Source organism: Aptenodytes forsteri, unplaced genomic scaffold (assembly GCF_000699145.1).
Source record: "Aptenodytes forsteri isolate BGI_AS27 unplaced genomic scaffold, ASM69914v1 Scaffold518, whole genome shotgun sequence".
Classification (NCBI taxonomy): domain Eukaryota; kingdom Metazoa; phylum Chordata; class Aves; order Sphenisciformes; family Spheniscidae; genus Aptenodytes; species Aptenodytes forsteri.
Window position 1 is genome coordinate 321,061 of NW_008795773.1, and position 22,907 is coordinate 343,967.

The 22,907-nt window shown below is 47.8% G+C and overlaps 1 protein-coding gene across 1 annotated transcript in view; it reads right to left on the reverse strand.

Moving 5' to 3' along the window:
- Positions 1 to 3,061: 3,061 nt before the first annotated feature.
- PNPLA7 (patatin like phospholipase domain containing 7) overlaps positions 3,062 to 22,907 on the reverse strand; it is a 128,147-nt gene continuing 108,301 nt past the window's right edge. Inside the window, exons 29-35 of the mRNA XM_009283607.2 lie at positions 22,465 to 22,581; positions 20,305 to 20,453; positions 18,676 to 18,828; positions 15,837 to 15,944; positions 10,121 to 10,205; positions 5,178 to 5,281; positions 3,062 to 3,898 (exon numbers count right to left, since the gene is read on the reverse strand). Coding sequence (XP_009281882.1) covers positions 3,818 to 3,898; positions 5,178 to 5,281; positions 10,121 to 10,205; positions 15,837 to 15,944; positions 18,676 to 18,828; positions 20,305 to 20,453; positions 22,465 to 22,581 — 797 coding nt within the window. The 3' untranslated portion in view covers positions 3,062 to 3,817. The remainder of the gene's footprint in view (positions 3,899 to 5,177; positions 5,282 to 10,120; positions 10,206 to 15,836; positions 15,945 to 18,675; positions 18,829 to 20,304; positions 20,454 to 22,464; positions 22,582 to 22,907) is intronic.

Sequence of the window (22,907 nt, forward strand, 5' to 3'; positions counted from 1 at the left end):
CTTTGCCAGACGTGGATGGCGGCTGCGCTGTCGGCCCTTCCCCTGCAGGGACTGGGGCCGGAGTTGAGTCCTGCAAACAAAGGTCCCCAAAACACCCTCCCTCCTCTATGGCTTCCCCTTCCAGCAGGTGCCTAGGTCTCAAATCACCAACTCATGCTGGCTGCTTGGATGAGCTTCAGCCCAGGCCACCGAGCAGGACTGGTGCTCGACCTGCTGCAAATCCGTCACTGGGACTGAAAGCTCATTCAAGGTTTTAACCCCCAGCAATCAGCAACCATCAGACATATCAAGTCAAAGGCTTTGAGGGGAACCTTTCCCACCACAGCTACCGCTCACAGCCGTGGTTCCTCAGGACCTTGCTCTCATCCTGCTACTTCATGTTCGGTGGTGTCAGGCTTATTGTGGGAACAAGCTCCGTGTCCTCTTCACCCAAGATGAAACCTTCAGGCCTCAGCAGCTGTTCTGTCTCCTCCAGCAAGGCCAAATTCATCCAGCTTCTGGTCAGACTTTACCTTTTGGGGGATGTAACACACCCATGAAATCGCAGAGAGAGCAGGCGGTTTCCAGCCAAAGCCAGCACCTACCGGGCCAGCGAAGATTGGCAGGATGGCGGCCTGGGCTGGGACAGCTGAGACAGGCAGACTCGGAGCTCTTCTAAATCGACCTTCTCCTGCTGCATTTCTAGCAAAACAGCAGAGGGACTGTCGCTGCAGAGCCTGGGGTATGAAGGGGTGATCCAGCACCAACTCCTTAGCACAGGGGCGGGTGTCCAAGTGGGTAGGGACTGTTTAAAACCTCCAAACACGGAACTGCACACGCAAGTGCAGGATCATTAGGATGCACCTAGGTGTAAGTGCAGGATGGGGCTGAACCACCGATAGGACCCTGCATTGCCCGACTGGGCGGCTGGGCAGACCACATCCAGCAGCAAAGCAAGCTGGAAAAATAATTTTGCTTTTAAAGTTGTACCATAATTGTTTTACGTTCCTCTGCACAGAAGGAAAGATTGTTTTAACGTCCAGGGCTCAGCTAGGGAGAACGCAGCTAGAGAGGAAAGTTGCGATCAATTATTTAGAAGAGACTTTCAGTCTCACATCAAAGGTTTATTTTCTGTCTTCATACGTCTGAACTAAGTGCCATTTCCCCGTGGAACAGGACACAAAGCAAATACGGCGGCTCTAATCAGCACACCCAGGAGCCCAGTATTTTTCTGTTTTCTGTGAACCCTTCAACCTATGCAACCACGAGCCCAGCGGCTCACACCCAGGCTCCAGGAGCAGGTCTGGCTGCTGGGAAGTTTAGAGTTGGAATACACAACTTAGAAATTAATTACCTATTGGAACAGAGGGGAAGAGCTCTCCTGGTACAGCACAGAGCAATACAACAAGTGCTGGGTTCAGGCTGACAGACCTGTCATCCTTCTGGAAAATAACCCATGGTGCCCGTCTCGCCCCAGACTGCTCGGCAGCCAGGGCAAAGGGAACAAGCAGAATCTGTCGCTGCTATGGGAAGCGCAATGCAGGTGTCTGACAAACCGCATCTGTCCATCATCAGGAGGTTTGAAGGCTCCATGCAGAGATACAACCTCTGCTGAGGGTACTTTTGTTTTTAAGCATATCCTTCGAAGGCTGAAGACCACTGGCCTGGGATAAGCTTGGTAAGGGCAACCAGAGGACCTCGGTCATCTCTAGGATTAGCCCTATTCCTCGTTTCCCAGGGAAAGGTTCCTGTACTGTAACCACCTATAAATACAGATGTTGAAGAGACTCGCATCTGGTTTACATCCCCTCATCAGAAAAACACAAAGCTCTAAATTGTGCTGCTGCTGCTGCACGAGACGTGCTCCTCTCCTGTTTGCTCAGAGCAGCTCTGCAGAAGCAGAGCAGACAGCTGTAGGGTGGGCACTCGCATGCACTCACTCCCAGTCTTGTCTCCAGCTTACGGGCCTTCCTCATAATGGACACCAACACCACACTGTAACCAATCTCAACAGAAATCAAGTTCTCCAGCTCAACAGGTAGCCTGTGCCTTCACAGAAGCCCCCGGCTGCTCTACCTCCACTTCAAAAGCCATTTTTAATTTTTCTTTGCAAGAATTAATTCTTTTCAATAGCAGGGAACAACCTCCAGCAGCTGCAACATTTTCTGTACAACTGCATTAACGAAAATCTGCATCAAAGATCTGGATGACCCTTGCAGGGAAGGTCCCTGATCACTTCTGTCGCTTCTCAACAGGCCTGGGGCCTGCCGGAGGTGCAGCCAGGCTGGGTGGTCTCACCAAGGGGAGGGCTGGAGTCCCTCAGTGAACAAAAGAGTGACCTGAGGCTCTGACACTTGAAAATACCATTTTGTGTTAGAGGAACGGCCTCCCTGGGTAAAGGCTGCACATTCATGGACATGATGGAGGAAAACATGATGTAGGGCGTGTAGAGGAGAGCCTGTGCCATGAGGGAGTACATGGGAGAGGAGGTTAAATGCAGAGAACAGGTCACACTTCACAGCGTCGACAACCACCACGGTCCTCAGTGGTGCCACCAAACACGTTTCTGGCCTCAAAGTTGTGCTGCCCAGCACTGGTCATGCCTGGAGGCATCACCGCCGGCTCCTGACGCACTTCACGTCAGAGGGCCAGGGCAGCTCGGCAAAGGAGGCAGCTTTGAGAAGCGTCTTCAGCACTCTGGTTGGATGACAAATCCCCTCAAGGCAACAGCGCCTAGAGCTAGTGCTGAGCAGAAGAGTTTACATAAAGCAAGAATTAGCTTGATTATCCAGCCAAGTGGAGCTATCGGCAACGACAGATGTGAGACAAGAAGAGCAAGCACTGGGGGACTTCTGAACACGGTCCAACTCACATCGACTGCTGCAGCCCTCAGGGGGGAAGAGCACTGGAGATTTCTTTCCAATGCTTAACAATACACCGAATGACTCCTGCTGGGGTTAGGAATTGAAAACGGCATGTGTTTCTTTGCAAGTCTGATATAAGCAGAGGCAAGTTGGGCTCTTAGTTGTTGACAACTTTCTCTTTGTGGGACCCAACACAAAGAACCACGTAGACATTTCAATCCAGCAGAATAACTTTATTTCACAGGGCAAATACATCCAAGTAGTGATTCCAGAGTTGCCCAGCAAGTGTCAGCTCCATGATCCGTCAGTGAATGTTCTCCTGATGGCCTGAGGATACAGGCTCTATAGCTAGCGTCCACATTAACTTATTTCTTAGGTTTAGATTTCAAGTGAAATACATTCAGACTTGCTCCTGTCAAAGCACTGCTCACAAGTACGTGGCTGAAAGTCACTGAGGAGTTAATTACACAGTTACCTGATTCATATGAAAAGAAAGCAATGCTGCTGCGACCCACAAAACCCTCCCTCTCTCTAGTGCTGCTGCTCGGAGCCTTTTCAGCACACGGCAGGATAATATCCCGTCATTCTTTGGGCCTTCACAGTAAAAACAGCGACTAGAACATACAGCAGCAAAAATCAAGGCAGCATTTAACTGCACGTTCCCAGCACATTTCCCCTCTGCCAGTCTCAGAGTGATTAATAACCGGCCACTCATACTGGCACCTGTATGAGGGAGTATGGCACACACCAGCCACCCTTCACGGGAGGTCCAAAGGGACTTGGGCGTGATGCAGGTATTTGTGCTTAGTACTGGCAGCTGAATGCCCCATACCCTGTCTGGAGAAGGATGAAAGCTTGCTTAATTTCAACTAGACGTTGTTTTGGTTTTCTTAAATATTTAATAAATAAATATGGCTGCTGTCAGTACGAATGGGATGTAGCTCTCAGCCAGCAAGGTCAGAATCTTCTGAGTGCTAGCCTGGCTCTCCCGTGCTGCTTGCCTGGCCGTCCACACTGGGGAGATTCTTGCGCTTTCTTATCTGCATATCTTCATCCTGAAGGAGAAAAAATAAATCAATTAAAAAAAAAAAAAAAAAAAAAAAAAAAAAAAAAAAAAAAAAAAAAAAAAAAAAAAAAAAAAAAAAAAAAAAAAAAAAAAAAAAAAAAAAAAAAAAAAAAAAAAAAAAAAAAAAAAAAAAAAAAAAAAAAAAAAAAAAAAAAAAAAAAAAAAAAAAAAAAAAGGCACAAATTCATTCTTCAGCATCCTCTCCAAGCTGCATAAAATCTGTCCTCTTCCCCTCCACCTCTTCTTAGTCCACCAATCATTACCAACTGGAGATCAGCCCAGCAAACAAAATCTGCCATCACTCAAAGCACTGAAGCCGTCTTACAACCTCACGTGGGCAGCTACCCAGGCCAGGGACCTTCCCAAACCGCTCACATGCTCCCACTGAGAAGCTGTTCATGTCCAACACAACAATGTCACCTTTTAAACATGCTGGCCACTCTAGCCAGCGTAAGAGGGGCAGGGATATGACCCTTCCGAGCTTTGCTTCTCAGGCTGTGGGCCACATCATGTGAAGTCTGGCCTCAGAGTGCAGGTTTTCCTCAGGGTGGACCTGATGTCCCACAGAATCAAACAAATTTGGTTGGAAGGGACTTCTGGAGGGTACAATACAATTTTCTACTCTAAGCAGGGCTAAGTCTAATGCTAGATCTGGTTCTCCAGGGTGTCTGTTTGGTTTTCAAGTATCTGCAAGGATGGAGTTTCCACCACCTCCCTGCACAGCCCACTGCAGTTCTCAGCCACGCTTACTGGGAAATATTTCCCCCTGTACCCAATGAGGATTTCCTTTAGCGCAAGTTGTGTCTGTCACCTCTTGTCTTTTTGCTGTGCATCTCTGCTGCTGTCTTCGCCATAACCACCCAGCAGGCAGCTGCAGACAGCAGTCAGATCCTCTCTTCGCCTCCTCTCCTCCGAGCTGGAGAAAGCAGCTCCCTCAGCCTCTCCTTGTGCCGTACGCTCTCCAGCCCTGACCCACCTTGTGAGCAAGCCCACGGAGCTGTGTGGCCAGGTTTTAGCCGTGGCCAGGTTTTGCCACACACAGCACCACTGTAGATGACTGACCTGAACAGGGTGAGCATGCGTCATTTAGTGTCTGTACTACACGAAAAGCAAACTTATTTCTGCACACTCCTCCTCAGCAAGTCCCTTCCAGGTGCTTCTCTCAGTATCCTTCCCGACACCTCCACCTCACACCCACCGCACACCAGTCACACAGGACTCAGGACACTCAGGACATAGGCACTGCCTGTTTCCAGGGCAGTTCGTACCGAGTCAGAGTCTTCTTCAACCTGGTTGCTTATGAAATTGATATAATCATCCTTCTGGTTGTCCAGAATTTCTTCCTCGTACTCAGTCTGGTAGTCTGACTCATCTAAAGAGAGAGGAGAGAAAAAACACTGGTTTTAACTAGCATTCAGAGAGGCAGAGAAAACTGGAAGAGGAACGATAGCTGTCTCCGTTGAGCACCGGCGCAGGGCAGGGTGACTGCTGGCCAACTCTCCGCAGCTCAGGGAACTGGGACTACTCAAACACAGATATCGGCTCTCCAGCCAGATCACAAAATAAACCGTGTCCTGTATGTGAACTGGTGTCCTGGAGCACTCCAGGATCTAAAGAGCCTATAGCAAGAGCAGCAAGCTGTCCGTGCTATTCTGGTGGGCACCAGCTGCCCAGCCTGATGGGACACAAATGCTGGCAATGGAGAGATGCTCCCTGGTGAATGCTCTTCACAGAATAGTTGCTGTCTCCCACCCGTCAGTCCAGACAAGACCTGTAGAACACCTTCAGAAGACATGCCTGTGAGCTACCAGTCCAAACTCCCCTGGACACATCAGTCACAGACTCGCTGGAAACAAGGACTTCCAGGCATAGGGCGAGCTCTTCCTGGTGCGGAGATGATAATCACGTGTCTCTCAATCTCTGGTCCATGGGGGACAGTGACATTTACACTCCCCTCCTCTCCACAGGGGACAATCACCTGCTCTCTCCGGTAATCCAGCAGATTAACGTAATTTAGGGAAGCTCAAGAGCTGTGCACACTGAGGCACAGCAGTCAGCAGCAGGACATGCCACCAAGCCCCTGGTCCCCAGCACTGAAGCCCGCTCCCAAGGAACGAGATGCATCAGTGCAGAGTCAATGCCTCTTCCAGCACCTGGAGATCACCTTAGGGTCTGTAAAACAGGCAGCAGGAGAGTCACCTGCGAACAGGACTGACTCTCTCCCACATCAACTCAACACTCAGCAAATGTGCCAGGGCAGACGCCCATCATCGGCCCCAGCAGCCACTGCAGAGCCCCATCCCAACCAAGCGTGAAACCAAGGCGTGCAGGCAGCGAAACAAAGCAAGTGGCAGATGGCCACCTTCCTTCTGCACGGTTTCTGGCACGCGGTTTTTCAGAATGCAAGTTAAGGCATTAAAATGGCAGAAAATCATTTTTGTGTGACACTAGTTTTTCCGCCACTTTCATGACTTAATTCAAGTGTACTTTGCGTAGCTGAAGCAATACCTGTTCTTCAGCCCACTAGTGAAGAAAGTGGCTCGTGTTTAAACCGGATTCTTGATTAAGTATTTCTTTTGGGAACAGTCAATAGCATCTGCTCCACGCTGAAGACAACAGCACAGTCTGTTCCACAGCATTTTCTTCTAACACGATAACTACAACCAACTGCTAGAACATTAGGATTAAAGACATTTGGTCTTTTTTTTTTTATTTTTTAGTATATTTTTTTACTGTGGATCAGAGAATTATCATTAGTTTATACTAAAAACACTACTGATAATCTTTGATAAAACACACCAGAGAAACTGGAAACTCATCTGAACAGCAACAGACAGCACAAACAATAGTTTGAAGTTTACAGCTCCAATAAAACTGACTACCATCAAAACCAAACTCCTTGATTTTCCAAGCACTATTCAGCACTTAACAGGCCTTTATACAGATACAAAAAATAAGAGAGGGGCGTCCCTTCTCACATCCTTCACACAGCAACTCTGGGTGCTGGAGGACTAGGGGGGAAAGGAGAACAGAAGGTGGTCCTGCTGTCCCTAAACATCATCTTCCATTGCCCCGCTCGAGACTGAGCGTCTGGGGCTCAAGGGGTGACCGCGCCTTTACACTACAAGAACTCCCAGAAGCATCAAGCAGGACCGAGGCCTCGTTGCCCTGCCCGACACACCAACACCCAAACACTGCAGCTCGAAAATGAGCCAGTAAAAAGGAGACTACGCCACAGAAAGGTACCCAAGCCTACCGTTGGCAGGGGGAGCATATTCGCAGCAGGAAGGGCACGCTTCTCATGCCAAAGATCTGCTTTGTGATTCTGTAGCTTTTAGCATTTCTTTTATATGTGCCTGATTTCTGCAGGCAACACCACACTTGAAGAAAATCGGTGCTGTATGGCTAGAGGGTTTCTGTTTCAGTAACGCTGACAGGCTTCGATGTAAATCAGGGAATCTGGTAGCTTGTCGCAGCCTAAGGTGCATTAGTGCTTCTTGATAAAAGTACTTTTTAAGCAGCAAAGATGCAGAGGGTGACCTAGTGCCCGATAATTGTGTCCCTTGAGAGGTTTTGGGATGTCTCCTGCTTCAGCTGTATTGCAAAACCAGGCATTTGACCCACGATTAACATTTCTCTTTCCCAAATCTTTTTATCCAAATGACTGTTGCTACAATTGCTCTGCTACGTGACTTGATCTCCTTCAGCCATCGCGTGCAGCAAGCGTGCTACCTCACCTCACACCGTGAGACCTGGCCGTGGGGACAGCCCGAAGCATCGCTGCTTTGAAAAATGAGACATGAAACCTGCTGTGGGAAATCACCAAAGAGCCTGTGCAACTTTGGTCCTCAGAAATCCCTTGTAGGTGGGGGCGTGACCAGGGATGTGACTGAGCCACCCTTGGAGGATGGCATCTGTGCTCCTCTGGCCACGGCTGCGTAAAATGCAATTACAGCTGAACAAAGACAGAAAATCCCAATCAAGGAAGTGTTTGGGTGCAGAACAGAAACACAGCCACAAATACTGCAGTGGCTCAGCTGTGAAAATGAGCTTCTGTTCTCCTACCGACGCTTCCGCACCTGCTCACCGGCAGTACAGGTACCCCGGGTCCAGCGCAGGGCTTTGCCCGGCTTCCCTCTACTCACCCCTTCCTGAGGGACAGTCTCTCTTTTTTTTTTAATGGTTTCAATCATTGCTCTCAGTTTGCTCAAGAATGGAGAAGAAACTTCACTGCCCTTTCCCCTCAAAGAAGATACGGCTTCTGACCTGGAGGCTCCGCCAGCCTCTGCCCGTCAGGGCCTTTCATCCTTTGTACTGACATTTCCCCCGTCTGGGCTTCCCAGTCAATCAGAACATGATCATTTTCATTTTCTTTCTTTAGAACAAAATTATTGACACAATTTCTCCACCCAGCCTGAGACTTGCGGTATGCTGTCAGGACAGGTGGAGCATTTCTAAGTCCCTGCGGTCCGAGATCCCACTCAGGAAGGGATTTCTAGGAAGAAAAAAGGTTTCACCCTCTTTGACAGTGCCGTTTCACAGCCAGGCTACCAAGGAGCACTCTGTCTTCTTCCTTACATGGGACGAAAGCAGTCAGACCATTTTCACCACCATCACGAGCAGACAAATGCAAAGGCTCAGCAGCACGTACGAGGAACCATCTGACAGCCGCAAGGCCGCTGCCAGGGAGGTGTCACCTTCCATCTGAGCTCACCTCAGTACAGACCGCTTCCCCCATAGCTCCAGATAACTCTTTAGCAAAAGCAATGCCATCCGGGAGGCACCGAGGCGATGCCACGTTCAGAGGAATGCCTTTACAGCCGCTGCCCACCAAAAGACGGGCAAGGTCCCTGCAGGCAGCGCATGGAGTCACCCACAACATGAATATAAAGGCTCCTTCAAGACACGGCGCCCAGATGTGTGACTCTCTCCTGCCATCCTCCCCCCTCCTCTGGAGTCTCTACAACCAACAGCTTTCAGCAGCCGCCAGAAGCACGTGGCACCTGCCCATTCCGTCCCAAGTAGCCCCTGCACAGGCCCTCATTAGCCCAAAATCTGCCATAGCTACTTTCTGAAAGACATGTCCCTTTGTTACACTCGTGTTCATGGCCTCACCCGGCAGAAAGCAGGTCTTCCTAATGGAGGCGAATAATCAGATAAAGGAGGAAGATCTGTCCCAGTACACTGGTTAAATCTTAGCAGGTCTCAATGCCTATGCCTTAAATAACCATTCTTATTCACAATGGCTGTTTCAACCACATTTGATTAATATTTTCTTCATACGGCATATGATTGCAATTAGCATTTCAAATTACCACAGGGACATCTCTACAAACAGTCACAGATGGGAGGACTGCTAACTTTAGATTTCCCTCTGCAAGAACAAGAATCGGGAGGAGGGGAGAGACTGTTTATAAAGAGCTCTAGCACTGGTGAAATGCTCGGAGATTTCAGGCCTGCAAAGCTCTGATCCTTTTTGTTAAGTGAGCTTCGGTTATGGCACGTACAGGGAACTGCTGCGCAGGGCACGGCTGAGGCACAAGGCACTCGAGTGCCTTTGTGTAAAGATGCAAGAGCTGTTACCTGTTCCTCATTAGTTCACTAATGCTCCCCGTAACGAGAGCGTACAAAAAGCAATGGAGCCAGTGAGTCACTCCAGATCCTACTCACAGCAGGGAAAGCTTTAAATCAGCCTCCTCCCATCTCAAAAGGACATGGACCAAAGAGCAAAGCCATCGCAGGGACATGGGCCAGCACAAGGGGGGTGAAAGCCTGTCTTTGCAGGAGTTGCCACACGTGTTGTTTCACTCAGGTTAGGCTAACTTGAGTAGGGATTACTCCCACCGGGAAACCCCGCCGGACCACACCGGTAACGGGCTGGCAGCGGATGTCTCACTGTGGCAGGAACATCCAACTCCAAACCTCTCCCGGAGGAGGCAGCAGGAGGGGGCACACAGAGAGGGTCTGGCCCGGGGCACGCTTGGGCACACCCACAGGCAGAGGCTCTGGATGGAGCGGGGAGACAGCCCACCACTGCCGGCTTTGCTCAGCAGACACCGGAGCCGGCAGCCAGCTCTGAACCGCCACAATTTACAGCATGGGGTGTTAAAAGGAAGCCATCAGACAAGGGACGCAGGAGGAGCGAGCAGCCATCCCTGCCTCGCCACCCTTCCCAATGCTTCCGCAGCACCAGCCGGACCACCCGACTCACCGTCTGCCACGGATGCTTTCACAGGCTCGATCCTGGACACAATTTCTGCCAGGTCCGTAAAAGAGGTGGTGGGACAGGTCACGTTCTGAAACACAGCGTTAAGTTTTAGGTATGTTAACAAATATACACAAAAAATCCGAACGCTTTTATCACATAAAAAAAATATTGGACAGACAGAAAGCTCCAGACACATAAATTCTCCACAACTGCCCCCTCAAAAGCCATCACTCATCAGTGAGTAATTCACAAAACAACTCTCCTGATACAGGTCTGGTGGCAGAGACGGGATTCCCAAGTGCAAACAGTGGGACAACCTCTAATGGCTCCTTCTCCATCCATGCAACAAGAAGCGTTATTGAAAATTTAGCAAACTATAGAAAACACCACAAAGACGAGAACCAGAGGGTCCAGACTCCGTGACAGACAGTGCTCATTTCACTCTCCATCACTGTCACTTTGTAAGAGGGACCGGCTGGGCCAGGTGCAGCCCCCAGGGAGCTTTCGCCTTCCCTTGGGAGAAGGAGAAGAGGCCCCAGTGCCCAGGTGGGACACCACATGTGGCCCAGCCCTGAGCCTGCAGAGCGACACCATGGGAGGTTGCACGGACAGGCAGGCAGCAGCCCAGGCACTGGGGTGACCAGGACCCGCCTGGGGACCCCGGCAAGCCGTGGAGCTGGAGGTGCTGCAGCGAGGAAGAGCCTGAGGTACGTGGTCTGCCCACAAGGAGAAATATTTCCCACTCAAATTCCTCTTTTCAGTAAACCCTTTCTATTTTTACTCTGTCTCACCCAAGCAGTGGGTTGAATGTTCTCTATTTTGACAAGTTGCCCGCTCCAGTTTCTCCTCTAATAAAACCCAACTTTGGCATTTAAGAACCGTTTTGGTCTTCCCGCACGCCATGCCGTGAGCAGCCCTACCTGCCTCCTCAGGGCCAGGCACGAGGTCACCAGATGGAAACCTGAACACCCCTCACATTGTTTTAAAACCAGTGATTTTAATTAGTACAATAGCACACACCCCCAGAGGAGAGAGACGGGGAAGAGCTGGCAGGGGGCATGTTACCGGCATTGGGCTGCCGGGAATTGCTGTGACAGCCGTCTTTCTAAACGCCCAGACCCGTCCACGTGCTTCCAGACAGGGCAGTTTCCCAACACAGGGTTTTTATGAGCAATTCTTTGCTCTTCTGGCGAGAGCACTGAATCATACAACCTCCGTGGGGGGTCACAGCAGAAGCCCATTACAGCTGCAGCAGATTGCTCTCAGTTGACCTTTGATCTGTAACTAACTTTTGATGTAATTTAGTACAGCTACAGCAAGGTGCGGATCCAGGACGAACAGCTGGTGGGGAGCAGTGGACAGAGAAAAGCCCAGAGGGAATTAAAAAATACCTGTATGAAATGAAACAGCGGTAGCTTAGGACACACACTTTAAAACGTACAGAAGTCGGGAAGCTCAGCAGCTCAGTTTGACCATTAAGGAACCGTCAAGAAGGGTGAGTCAGTCCAGCCTCATTTTGAACATCCGACCTGAATAGTCCCAGTGAAGCGTTTGCAGAAGGCTGCTCCCCAGGACAGGGAAAAAAGTATCTACGTCTTCATTTTGTGCCGTATGACTAAGCGAGGGATATGCGCAAACTCTGGCCACCAAGCAGACACAGCAATGTTCGAGGCAATCGCCTGTACTCTAAAAACATGGACTTCTACCAAGCGGACAAAGTGGCTGCACCCAGCGCTCAGGCAGACACACGCCAGGCTGTCCTGGGGAGCACAGAGCCGACGGGGACTGGCTTTGGAGGGGACGAAAGTCCAGGGCTGGACACGAACAGCTGAACAAAATCCTGCAGCGACTGTCGCCAAAAGGTGCTTCAGGAAAACCACCTCATGTGCTCCCGCAGACGAGGTGCGAGGACAGATGAGTATGAAGGCCATGGTTAAGTGCGACCGTACCCGCGGGAACATCTGTTACGGTCACTGTCATACAGACAATCCTGCGTGTAAGCCTGTTAGAGGACGCTTGTTGAGGCAGCTGCACCCCAAAGTCTTAGCATTGAGACTGGAATGCCACGTGTGGGAAATCAGGTGTCTTCCCATGCTCGTCTGATGCTTTGCAAACAGGAATTTAATGTTTAAACACTTCCTCTTACTACTTTTAAGGACAAAACCACGCTCCCATCAGTTAACACGAGGCAAAGAAGTGTCTCAGATTCATCTGAAACCTACTCCAAAACCTTTCTGCTGATATTTTTTTTTCCAAGGAGGAAAGTATTCTCTTCGGCACAATCTTTATTAAATAAATTAGAGGAGAAAGACAGTTACTATTGTAGTCTGCTAGATTATATTTAGCTTTGACTATGAATAACACTTCAGTAGACAAAACTTCCCTGAGGAGATCCAATTAACGGTATTGTATTATTCTGTGCTGGGGAAGAGTAAGGGTTGTTCAAGTGAAGTTTATGTAAGGTTCGTCTTGTTTGTGTCTTCAGTATTTGCATTTTTGAGAAAAGATAAACCGTGATTGAATGATGAAAGCAAAGGAAAAGTATCTAAATGATTAAATATCTGGAGTTTTCAAGTAAAACTTCAATGCTTACGACATGGAAACAAGATGATAAGAAACCACGCTCAGCTCTCAGATGTTGAACACTCCAGAAATAGCTGAAGAACTAAAACATAAAGAGCATCAAAACCTTCGCTAATGAAAGGCAAGTTAAAAATATCAGCTGTTATCCCTGGAAGATAGCAGAGCTAAAGGACTTAAGTGACTCTAATGGACTAAGGGAAAAAAAAAAAAGACAAACACCCCAGTGGGAACTGCAATACTTGTTATTTTGTAGAAATTAAATCTACTGAAACAAAAGTCAGGTGAAAAAAAATCTTGATTTTTACTGGACTCCAGAGTTTTCAGAGGAAGAGCAGATGATCTCCTAGGTCCTTGGGAGTACAGCCTGGAACTGAGCCTTAGCGTCAGTTTGGGGGAATGCACAAAGCTGATGTTTTCCGCTCCATAACCCGGGCAGTTTGTTGAGTCACTCTCCTGAATCCGTTATTTTCATACATTGGTGTCTCAGCAATCAGCACTTTCTGCCTTGTTATCAAGTGCGTACGCAGAAATGCCATGACAGGCTACGTCTACAATGAGTACGTGACATATCTGATCTCCAGGACAGTTGAAGGGCCATAAAAACCAGGGTAGATTGTGGTAATTGTTCAACATGCTGCTTGATGCACAGCTGTAATATCACGATTTAACTGAAATATTAGCCTGAATTACTGTATCCCACATAACGGGCAATTTTAAAAGAAGTCTTCTTTAAAAGAAGCATTTGTTACAGCAATGAATATGTTTGAGCTTGTTTCAGTTGGTGATAAAAGTTAGAGGATGAAATAGGACACACAACCATTTCTGAGACACACAATTTTCTCTCCCTTGACTTCTCCTTATGACTATTAATACACATAAACAAACACAAAGCAGCTTATAACTAGTCTGAACACAAGGTGTCAGAGGCAGAACGGGGACTTCCGCAGCTCAGACTAACGTATCTCCTAGTCCAGGTCATCTCCCCAGTAAGAACAAGCTGATGAGTTTTGGGGCTCCTCAGGCTACTTGGATCACCAGCTATTTCCCATAAAGCTCAGTCCCTCTGCGCTCCTCCCACAGCCACTCACTCTGCCAGGCAGCTTGGGTGGGATTCATCTGATGATAGAAGTCATCGACGCTAGTCCCCCTTGGCTCCCTACACACGGCCGGAGCCGAGGGTGCCATTCATCTCATCCCAACGGAGCCATTTCCATTTCATCGAGTCACTCACACCCTGCAGAGGCTCATCTCTCCCCGGTGACAAATGGGGGTCTAGGGCAACTAGCTCCAATGTGGGCGTCATCCACCCCTCGTTGCTGAGCTAGTGCCCATCCCTGCAAGTACTGCCCTTCCTCTCCTCTTGCTCACGCCATCTCCCTCCCAGCGAAAGTGCTCTACCACCCATCTCTGGAAGAGCTGCAAATCCTCGATGTCACTTTTCACCTCTGTTGACTTCCTTTAGTGAGGCTCACTACAGTTATGATACATTTTGGCAATCACTTAAAATACTACTGCTCATTTCCCTATCTCTAGAAGATGATAAAGATGAATTACTGGGTAAATCTGAAGCTTTTTGTAGCGCTTGGGTTTTAAATCAGAGGAATTCAAAGGAGGGTAAGGATAATAAGCCAATATATTATAATATTGTACCCAAGTCCTCAAAAAGGTGATAACTGTTTCTTAAAAACAACTGAAACTTCCCCGCCAAGAAATTCAGTCAGCCCACTGAGTTATGAACCAACCCTAGAAGCTGACCTCAATCCTTAAACCGTAAAACCAAGAGAATTTTATCCTACTTTTAAGTAGGAATCTTAAAGGGTCTGTAACCACACAGGAACACTGTGTAGCCTGTAGATTTACCATAATCAGGCATTTACCAAACTGTACGTTAACTGCTCGGATGTGCTGAAGCAGGCAGAACAAGGTGCGTGAAACCCAGTACCTCGACAGTGCTGCAAGCTTCTGCGGCGCCTTAATGACGGCTCTACGAAATGCCTTTTCTAATAGAGGAGTGAGGAAGAAAAGCAACAAAGCAAGAAATCTATGGCTTTGCAGGGATTTTAACTCTTGGCTATAACACATCTCCAGCAAGGGTTTAGTTCAGGTTTTCTGGAAGCATCTGAGGACTATTTGAGTCACATCCTGAAAGCCAGCAATGGCTGAGATCAATGCCAGCGATCCCAATTCACGTCCCCTGTGACGGGGATTGGGCAGCTGGTGGCAGAGAGCCACTGCCCTGGCAGACCAGTTTCTGGTAGCAAGAACAATATCCAGGTATCACCTAAAGTTCATGGCACAAGAATAAATGAAAAATAATTCTTAAAAGGTTACTTATGCCTCCCCAGCATTACTCAAGGAGGCAGTCCACATGTGCGTTCAAGCGATGGGTACAAATGCAGCCCATCACCTGCAACCACAGACCATCCTCTCTCACAGGACCCGCGGGGGCACGGTCACAGCCCCCACTCCAGCGCTCGGTGCAGAAGGCAGCTCAGCCAGCAGCATTTAGTGCCCTTGAGACTGCTGACGCACACAGGGAAGGAGAAGAGAAAGGTAAGTGTGTAAACATGTACACATCAGATGTACGCATCTCAGAAAATGCTGGTTACTGGTGAGCATCCTGCCTTCCTTTGAGGACGTTTGTGTTGTGAACGATTCCAGGTTACAAACACGGTATCAATAACCTGTTAGAATGAGAGAGGAACAGGAGAGCCGCCCTACAGAGCGCTACATCGGTTCCTGGGGTTTCAGAGACCCCATCGTACTTGCTGAGGAAAGGGACGGATCTCTGTATGGGCACGCATCGGGTATCAGGGATGGACAGGCAGACATCGGGGCCTGGGCTCTGGCAGAGCACACTTTGGCCACGCTTGTACCTGATGATCACAGAAGTTGAGGAGCTCATTCATCCAGGCTACGGTTCAAGGAAAGAAGTTTCTGAAAAACTGACCATACCTTTTCTCGCCCAAAATACAGTTTTAACTAATAGATGCATGCTCACAGTAAGGACTTGAGGCAATTGATTGCTCTCCTTCATATAGGAGAACGATCTGTTCTGCCCAGTTTCTGGGCAGTACGCAATCTGGCGTGCATCAAGTAGCTCTTGCAGAGTAGTGCATTTAAACTGAACACTTACATCAGTTTTGGATTTGCAAGTCTCTTGCCTGTCCCTTAGCATCTTGTCGAGGACTCCACTCCTGCACCAGACATTAAATACTGTTTTCCCGTGCTGATATCCCACTTCCTGGAAAAAAGAGAGTCGGGGGGAAAAAAGTAATTAATAGCTAAAAAAACATTATGTCACATCTTTTGCAAATCAGTAGGAAATCTAGAGGTCTACCCCAAAGCCAGGATGTACTTTTGCTACCTTCCAGCCTCAGCTACATAAGCTGTTCAGCCCAAGAATCAGGGGAACGATTCAGCAAACAAGGTGCTATTTTAAGTCCAAATGCTAACTTGACTTTTGACCCCACAGAATGCAATGAAAAGTGCCACCTGACACAACTATTTTTACAGCAGTGGCTTCAAGCAGGCTGTTCACAGAATAATGCCATATAAAGAGAAGCTTAGGATGCGTACGTATATGCCCTTCCAGTACTGGCTCTTCCTTTGGAAGAAGGTAACACCACAAATTAATTTGTGTCTTCTCCCCTCTTGGCTCAAGAACAGCCAAGAAAAGAAAACTTTTCTAGTGAAGAAAAGTTACCATAGGGCACCCGGTTCCAAAACCTCTTGCAATGAGTTAAGGCAGACAGCACTGAACATGCAAGCGTCAGTTTGCTGGGGCAGAAATGATGGTACATGGACAACACCAAACCCACAAGCTCCACGTTCCTCTAATTTAAAAGTATAAAGTAATTTGCGCTTGGAATAATAACGTGGCACTGCATCACTAGCATGGAAACAACTGGAAAAAATAAACCGAATTGCTCCAAGTCTTACTCTTTTTCTAACAAGGCAGTAGAAATGGTGTTGAAAAATCAAATTGAAAGGACAGGGCAACAGGTGTCAGGAGCCCTGGATCCTATTTCCAGCTCTCGCACTGGCAGCACACACTAAACCTCAGGCTTGCGTGGCAACTCCGAGTGCTGGAAGCAGCCCTGGCTGAGCTGGTATTGTCTCTCCTCTGGTTTTTGGACCAGGGTTCAAAGCGCGGGAAGCACTCAGGCTGGAATTCACCTCTCATAATCTATCGTAGCTCCTCAGCCCAGGGTGGATGCGATTACTCAGGAGGAAAAGGGACCTGACAGATCTACAACTGGCTGGGTCTGATCCAAAATAACTGCGAGAACCTGAGCTTCGGGAAGTGACATGCAGCTGACTTACCTAGGCTGATACAGAAGAGGGGTTTTGACAAGAAGAGGGGATTTTTGTTCTTTAGAACGTGCTGAATGGTTATATGGTGCCCATTTCTATTCTCTGTAAAATCCAGGTACATAGCTGAAATAAAAAAACCCCACTACTTCATAGCCTACAACGGTAAAGGAATGCCTAGGATGCCCTTCCCTTTAAGGTCAGCACAGTTTAAAGCCTCTCTGTGGACAGAAGTTATTTAGCTACACTGCAGGGAATGAAAATCCAGGAGGGTGCTGCACTCCATACCTGCAGCGTCTCGTGCCAAGAACTTGCTCACAGAAAGTGACGTCTTTGAGAAACTGCACTTTTCTCAAGTTTTATTCTACTGAGAAAAATTTGCCTGGCATCTTTAAATCTCTTTAATGACACCAAATTAGACAGAGACAGAACAATGATTTGTCAGCTTACTATCTGTTACTGTGATGAACTACCAGACCCGTTCATCAAGGTTTTCAAAATGGCCAGGGCGCTCCATCTAGTGAAGAACTATTATTTATCACCAAAGTCTTAGATCCACCGTTGGCAGACAGCACTGCCCAGGAGCCGAGAGACACCAAATATCCTTGAGAAAATATTTATATTGGGGAAATCAGATGGTGGTTTGGAATAGCTGCTGTTTGGTCCTAAGGACTCTCTCCAATGCAAATCTGCAGGGCTTAATGGTATTACTGGTTTTGTTTAGTATTTATAAGACAGTATTAGAGAAATTAACCTGCAGCCTAATGAGTATTGTAGGTTCTCACTATATCTATAAACGAGATCAACTTAAAGGAAAAGTGGTGGGTTTTTTTTTTCCAGACTAGAAGAGCAAAGCTATGCAGAAACGCCTGAAGATGGAAGATGCTCGATGGCTGAAGCAGGCAAAGAATGGAAAGAGACAGTAAAATAACTTCCTTGACGAGAGCCAGTGAGCCAGAATTGCTATCATTACCTCAACCTGGGCAGAGACGTTTTTGTTCTGAATGTTGAATTATGTCACTGAGACAATTCAACTGCACATCTGGAGTCAGTTCTTCCCGTGCTGGTTTCCGATACGTAGACAAACAAAACTAAATCCCAGAGACGTGTAACCTGGTACTGCCCTTTTTACAGCGTCCTTCCACTGACATTGGTGCCATTTTCCTGACACTCTATCAGGTGCAGAGGAATTGTGGATGATGTTTTATTAATAGAAGTGTTGAAACGTTAACCGAGCCAGATATTTTAGCGTGTTGCCCTCCATTTCAGTGACTCACGGCCTCCCCTACAGACTTCAAATCTTTCATGCGACAACAAGCTACATAATGAAGGGAGAGAAATGACACCATTTGACAAACCCCAACTGCCCAAAGCAGCTCAGATGCCCAAGAGTTTTTACCAAGCAGCTGAGCAAGAATTGTCATGAAACAGAGCGAGGCAACTGATCCATTCACAGGTCATTATATAATCAAGATTACTAACTCGATTTCTGCTGTTAATCCAATCTCACAGTCATGATTATCATTCCACAGCATTATTTAGCGTCAGTTATTCACTCTGCCAACTGAATTCTCTTACTCTGCAACAGCTTAGCACCACAAACCAGCAGATTTCTGTGGAACAGCAATACGGGGGAACTGCCTTCCCCAGGATGCACTTACACAGATTTCATCGAATTTCCCGAAGTCCAGGGTTCTGTATCGGTCAATGGGCGGCCGGATATACTCGCAGTAATCGCTGTTCTTCACCATCTCCAGCTGCCGCACACAGCACACGTATGCAAGCCGCGTCTGGATCTCTGCCATATTCAGCACCTGCCAACCAGGCCAGACACACCAATCACGATAAATTCAGAAATTTCATTTCAGAATATGTTCTGTTTTCATAATGGAGGAAAAGCAAGTTATCTATCAATTTTTTTTTCCAAGAGCACACAGAAGCCTGCCGAAGCCTTCACACATCAACAGCTCCATCTGTTTCCCAGGCAGCGTGGACAGCTAGCCGATGAGTCTCCATAATCCACAGCAGAAAGGGAATTGCCTTCAAACATATTTCTGCAGTTCAAGGTTGAATTGAGTCTTTCATTCCAAGACATAGTGGTACCTTAAGAGAGAGATCTGTGCTGAGGTGAGAGGGGCACAGTGATCCTTCACGGCAGAAATCAATGATGATCTTTACAGTACCAGGGCAGAGGTTTCGCAGAATGGCTGAGGTTGGCAGGGACCTCTCGAGATCGTCTAGTCCAACCCTCCTGGCTCAAGCAGGGTCAGCTGGGGCAGGTTGTCCAAGACCATGTCCAGCTGAGTTTTGAGTATCTCCACAGATGGAGACTCTACAATGTCTCCGGTTGGCCAGTGTTTCACCACCCCCAGTAGAAAAAGCGTTTTCTGGTGTTCAGAAGGAATCCCATGTTTTCACGTGTGCCTATTGCCATTTGGGCACTTGAAATATTTCACTGGGCACTACTGAGAAGAGTCAGGGTCCTCCATTTTCCCCCCACCAAACACTCCCACTACATGCTGGGAGCAGCATGGTCAACTCTGCCAAGGCGCAGCAGGGCACTCCACAGCTGCACCAACTCCAGAAGGCCACTTCTCAGGGACATGAGACCTTTTCAGGGAAGGGAGTTATTACAGAGGAAAAACTTTGCATTACAGAGCAGTACCCGCAGCTTGTAGTATTTTCCCTAACTTTGGGAAGCACAAACAAGTATTTTACTTCTAACTCCAACAGAGGAATGTGTAAATTGTAGTTGGGAGGGAAGAAGAAAAAACAGCATTCACTTGGGGGACAGCTGCAGAGCCAGATAACTTAGGAAATGCAGAAGAATAAGTAACAGAGTTGGCCTGACTGCATGCAACAAGAAGAAAAAATAATCATACTCTTATACTGATACTGTTTATCAGTAGTAGTAATGTTAATTACTGCCTAGTGCTAAAATCTCCCTAAATCAACAGTTCAGAGACATAAAGGATAGAAACACTGAATTACTTTCATTGGTAAAGTCTTAAATTCTAAATATACGCAGTCAGAATTACTGCACCTCTAAGAAAAGGTTTCATTGCTCTAACAATTCTACCATCCCCTTCCCAGCCTGGGGCTCCACCCTCTCCCATCTCACTACCTTTCCTTTGGTGTCAGGGCACTGCCCAGCTTGTTTTGTCCATAAGTAAGAGCCCAAACCGAAGAAACAAGACAGTCTGTCACCAGGCTTGCTCCCTGAACGAACAAGGGGAAGCTTCCAGCTCCGTACATAAAAACAGCTGCCATTTTAATATAGTCTGCAATACCTTGACTTTCTCAGCCAGCGGATTCCACCTCTTCCAGAGCAGCCACCAGCCAGACAAGCAGTCACCGTAGTTGGTGAGGTCTGTCTCATCCCGGCTCCCCACATCGATCGCGATCACCACCTTTGCGCCCATGGACCTCGCAACATCAGCTAGGAAAGAAGGTCATATCAGTACCAGTGCTGCCAACCCTGGTGCTGCTCAACCAAAGCTTACATACACACTGCTAGAGCGTATATAACCTGACATCGTACCTACCACGAGTGCCTCTGGACAGCCTCAGATATAAACATTTGCAGCAACTCTGCCGAGAGACCATTTCCCCAGGGAGGCTCCTACCCCACCTGCTCCATTTTAACGGAGAGATCCCAGCGTGCTGCCCGCTCTGCACCAACCGAGCCCCTGCGTAACCTCAGGGTGAGTTCCCATTGCTGAACTGCTGGTAAACACCACTTACGGGGTATGTTTTCCCCCGGATCGGCAGGATGACCTGCCTCTCTCCAAGGCCACGCTGTCACCAGAACCAACGTGAAGGCAGCAGCAAAACTGTACGGCAGGGAGCAGGGGAGAGGAGGTGGGACCCACACAGCTCAGGTCCACAGTTACACCACATTAGGTATACCGTGAAAGAGCACGTTAAACCCACATTAATTCTACCTCGTGCAGCATTTCTCATAAGAACAAAAGATCTGGGGGACCTGTAGAGAGAACAAGTGGCAGTGGCCTTAAAGAGGAGAGTCAGCAGCGCCGGTGTCAGCCCTGCAGATAGAAAGTAATAAAGGAAAGGAGCAGCACGGGAACCAGAGAGCAAGGAGAGGCTGGGAGGATTTCAGTCTAAGAAAAGCTTTGGGATCCAAAAGGAAGATTCATATTTGGAAGTGGGAGAGACATGAGGCAACGCTTCCTACTTCAAGGTCAGTAAGAGGACTAGCTGCAGCCTTTGGATACGGACGAGGATTTAGGGAAGCGCCAAGGGAGGGAAGAGAAGGACATGTACCTCACAGAATGAATTTATTTTTCTTCCACACCCCCAGAGTCCAAGATAGTTGCAGTTTCCAGAACAGTTATGCGTAGGAAAACCACAGCTCTGAAGAGCCAATTTAGATGCTTAATTTAGACACTTATTTAAATGAGAGCTGTTCTGTAACTTGGATTTATATTCCTGGGCTCGTTCAGTCTAGTCTATCTTTTCCACCCAGTGTCACCTGCATGTGTGCTCTTTGCCCTCTCCAATGGGTGGTGGAAAAGGTGCCTTGGTTTGCAATTCATACTTTCGCTTACAGATACAAACAGAGAACGTCAGATGCAGATTTTGGGGGTCTATTTTGTGTTATTTCCAACTCTGGTGTATAGGCAAATACAGCCCTGATGGAAAAATATAGTCTGGGTTTGTCTTGAACATGTAAATGATTGAGGTTGCTCAGATGCGGAGTCTCTAGCTTAGATTCCTTCCTCTTTATTTGTACACAATTATAGTCGCAAACTGCAGTGACACCACATGTCTCTCTTCTACCTTGGCCACCCTCCGGAGCCACCCACCTTCCAATGCTTTCTGACTACGATGACAACCCTGACATAAACCACGTCCCAAACACACACAAGTGAATTCACACGCCCTGGACCCTTTTGGGTTCAGTCCTCAGAACACCCCAAACTCCACATCACTCTTTTGAACACCACGTGATTCCACCTCTGCCATGTGCTAGCAGCTAACCAAGACACCGATGCCTGTCACCTGAACCCTTCAGGCTCCGGGTGACGCCAGTCTGAACAACGAAGAGTTAATGCTGTTGCTTTCTCTGAATTATTTCTAATTCAACTGATACTTTCTGAAAAGAAACTCAAAGACAGACTGTATGTTTGCAGTTTAATTCCTGCTCTCTCCTTTCAGTGAGCACTAAAATAAATTCAAAATTGGCTTGGAATTATACGTTCAGAATATGTCTATTAGGAAATACTTCATAACAAAAAATAGTCTTAATAAAGCCATGATAAAGCAAAAACCTAGGAAACTGAGAACAATGACTCCTGGTAACCGTCATGACATTAAAGGTGTCTGCAACGTTTCTCCTTGTTTCCTTTTTTGGAGGAGGACAAAGTTTTGCAGGCTGTTTGACGGGCTGCGTTCTCGGTAACTTCTTCCCAACTGATCTGTGCACTTACCAGGAAGATTGTTGATATAACCTCCATCCATTAAGAGATGCCCATCCTTCGGGTCACAGAGAGGAGGCATATACCCAGAGAGGGACATGCTGGCACGGACATACCGCCACAGAGAGCCTGCAGGAATGAGAGGGAGGGAATGGCAACAGCATTAATTATTGCCACAGAGGTGGGGTAGGCTTTTGCACTCATTAAAATAATCGGGAGACAGATGCTTTCCTGAGAATACCGTTAGAAAGTTATTAAAGCAGGTTATTATTTTCTATACCATAATCCTGGCTAGGGGGGGGGGGGGGGGGGGGGTTTAAAAAGCGGGGGGTTTGTGTAGGGCAGGAAGGGGGGAGGGTATTCAGACATACTATCAGGCAAGGGCCTTAGAAATCACAGTTTTAAGCCCATGCCTCATATTTATTGCCTTCAAGGAGATTTCAGCATATGCCTGA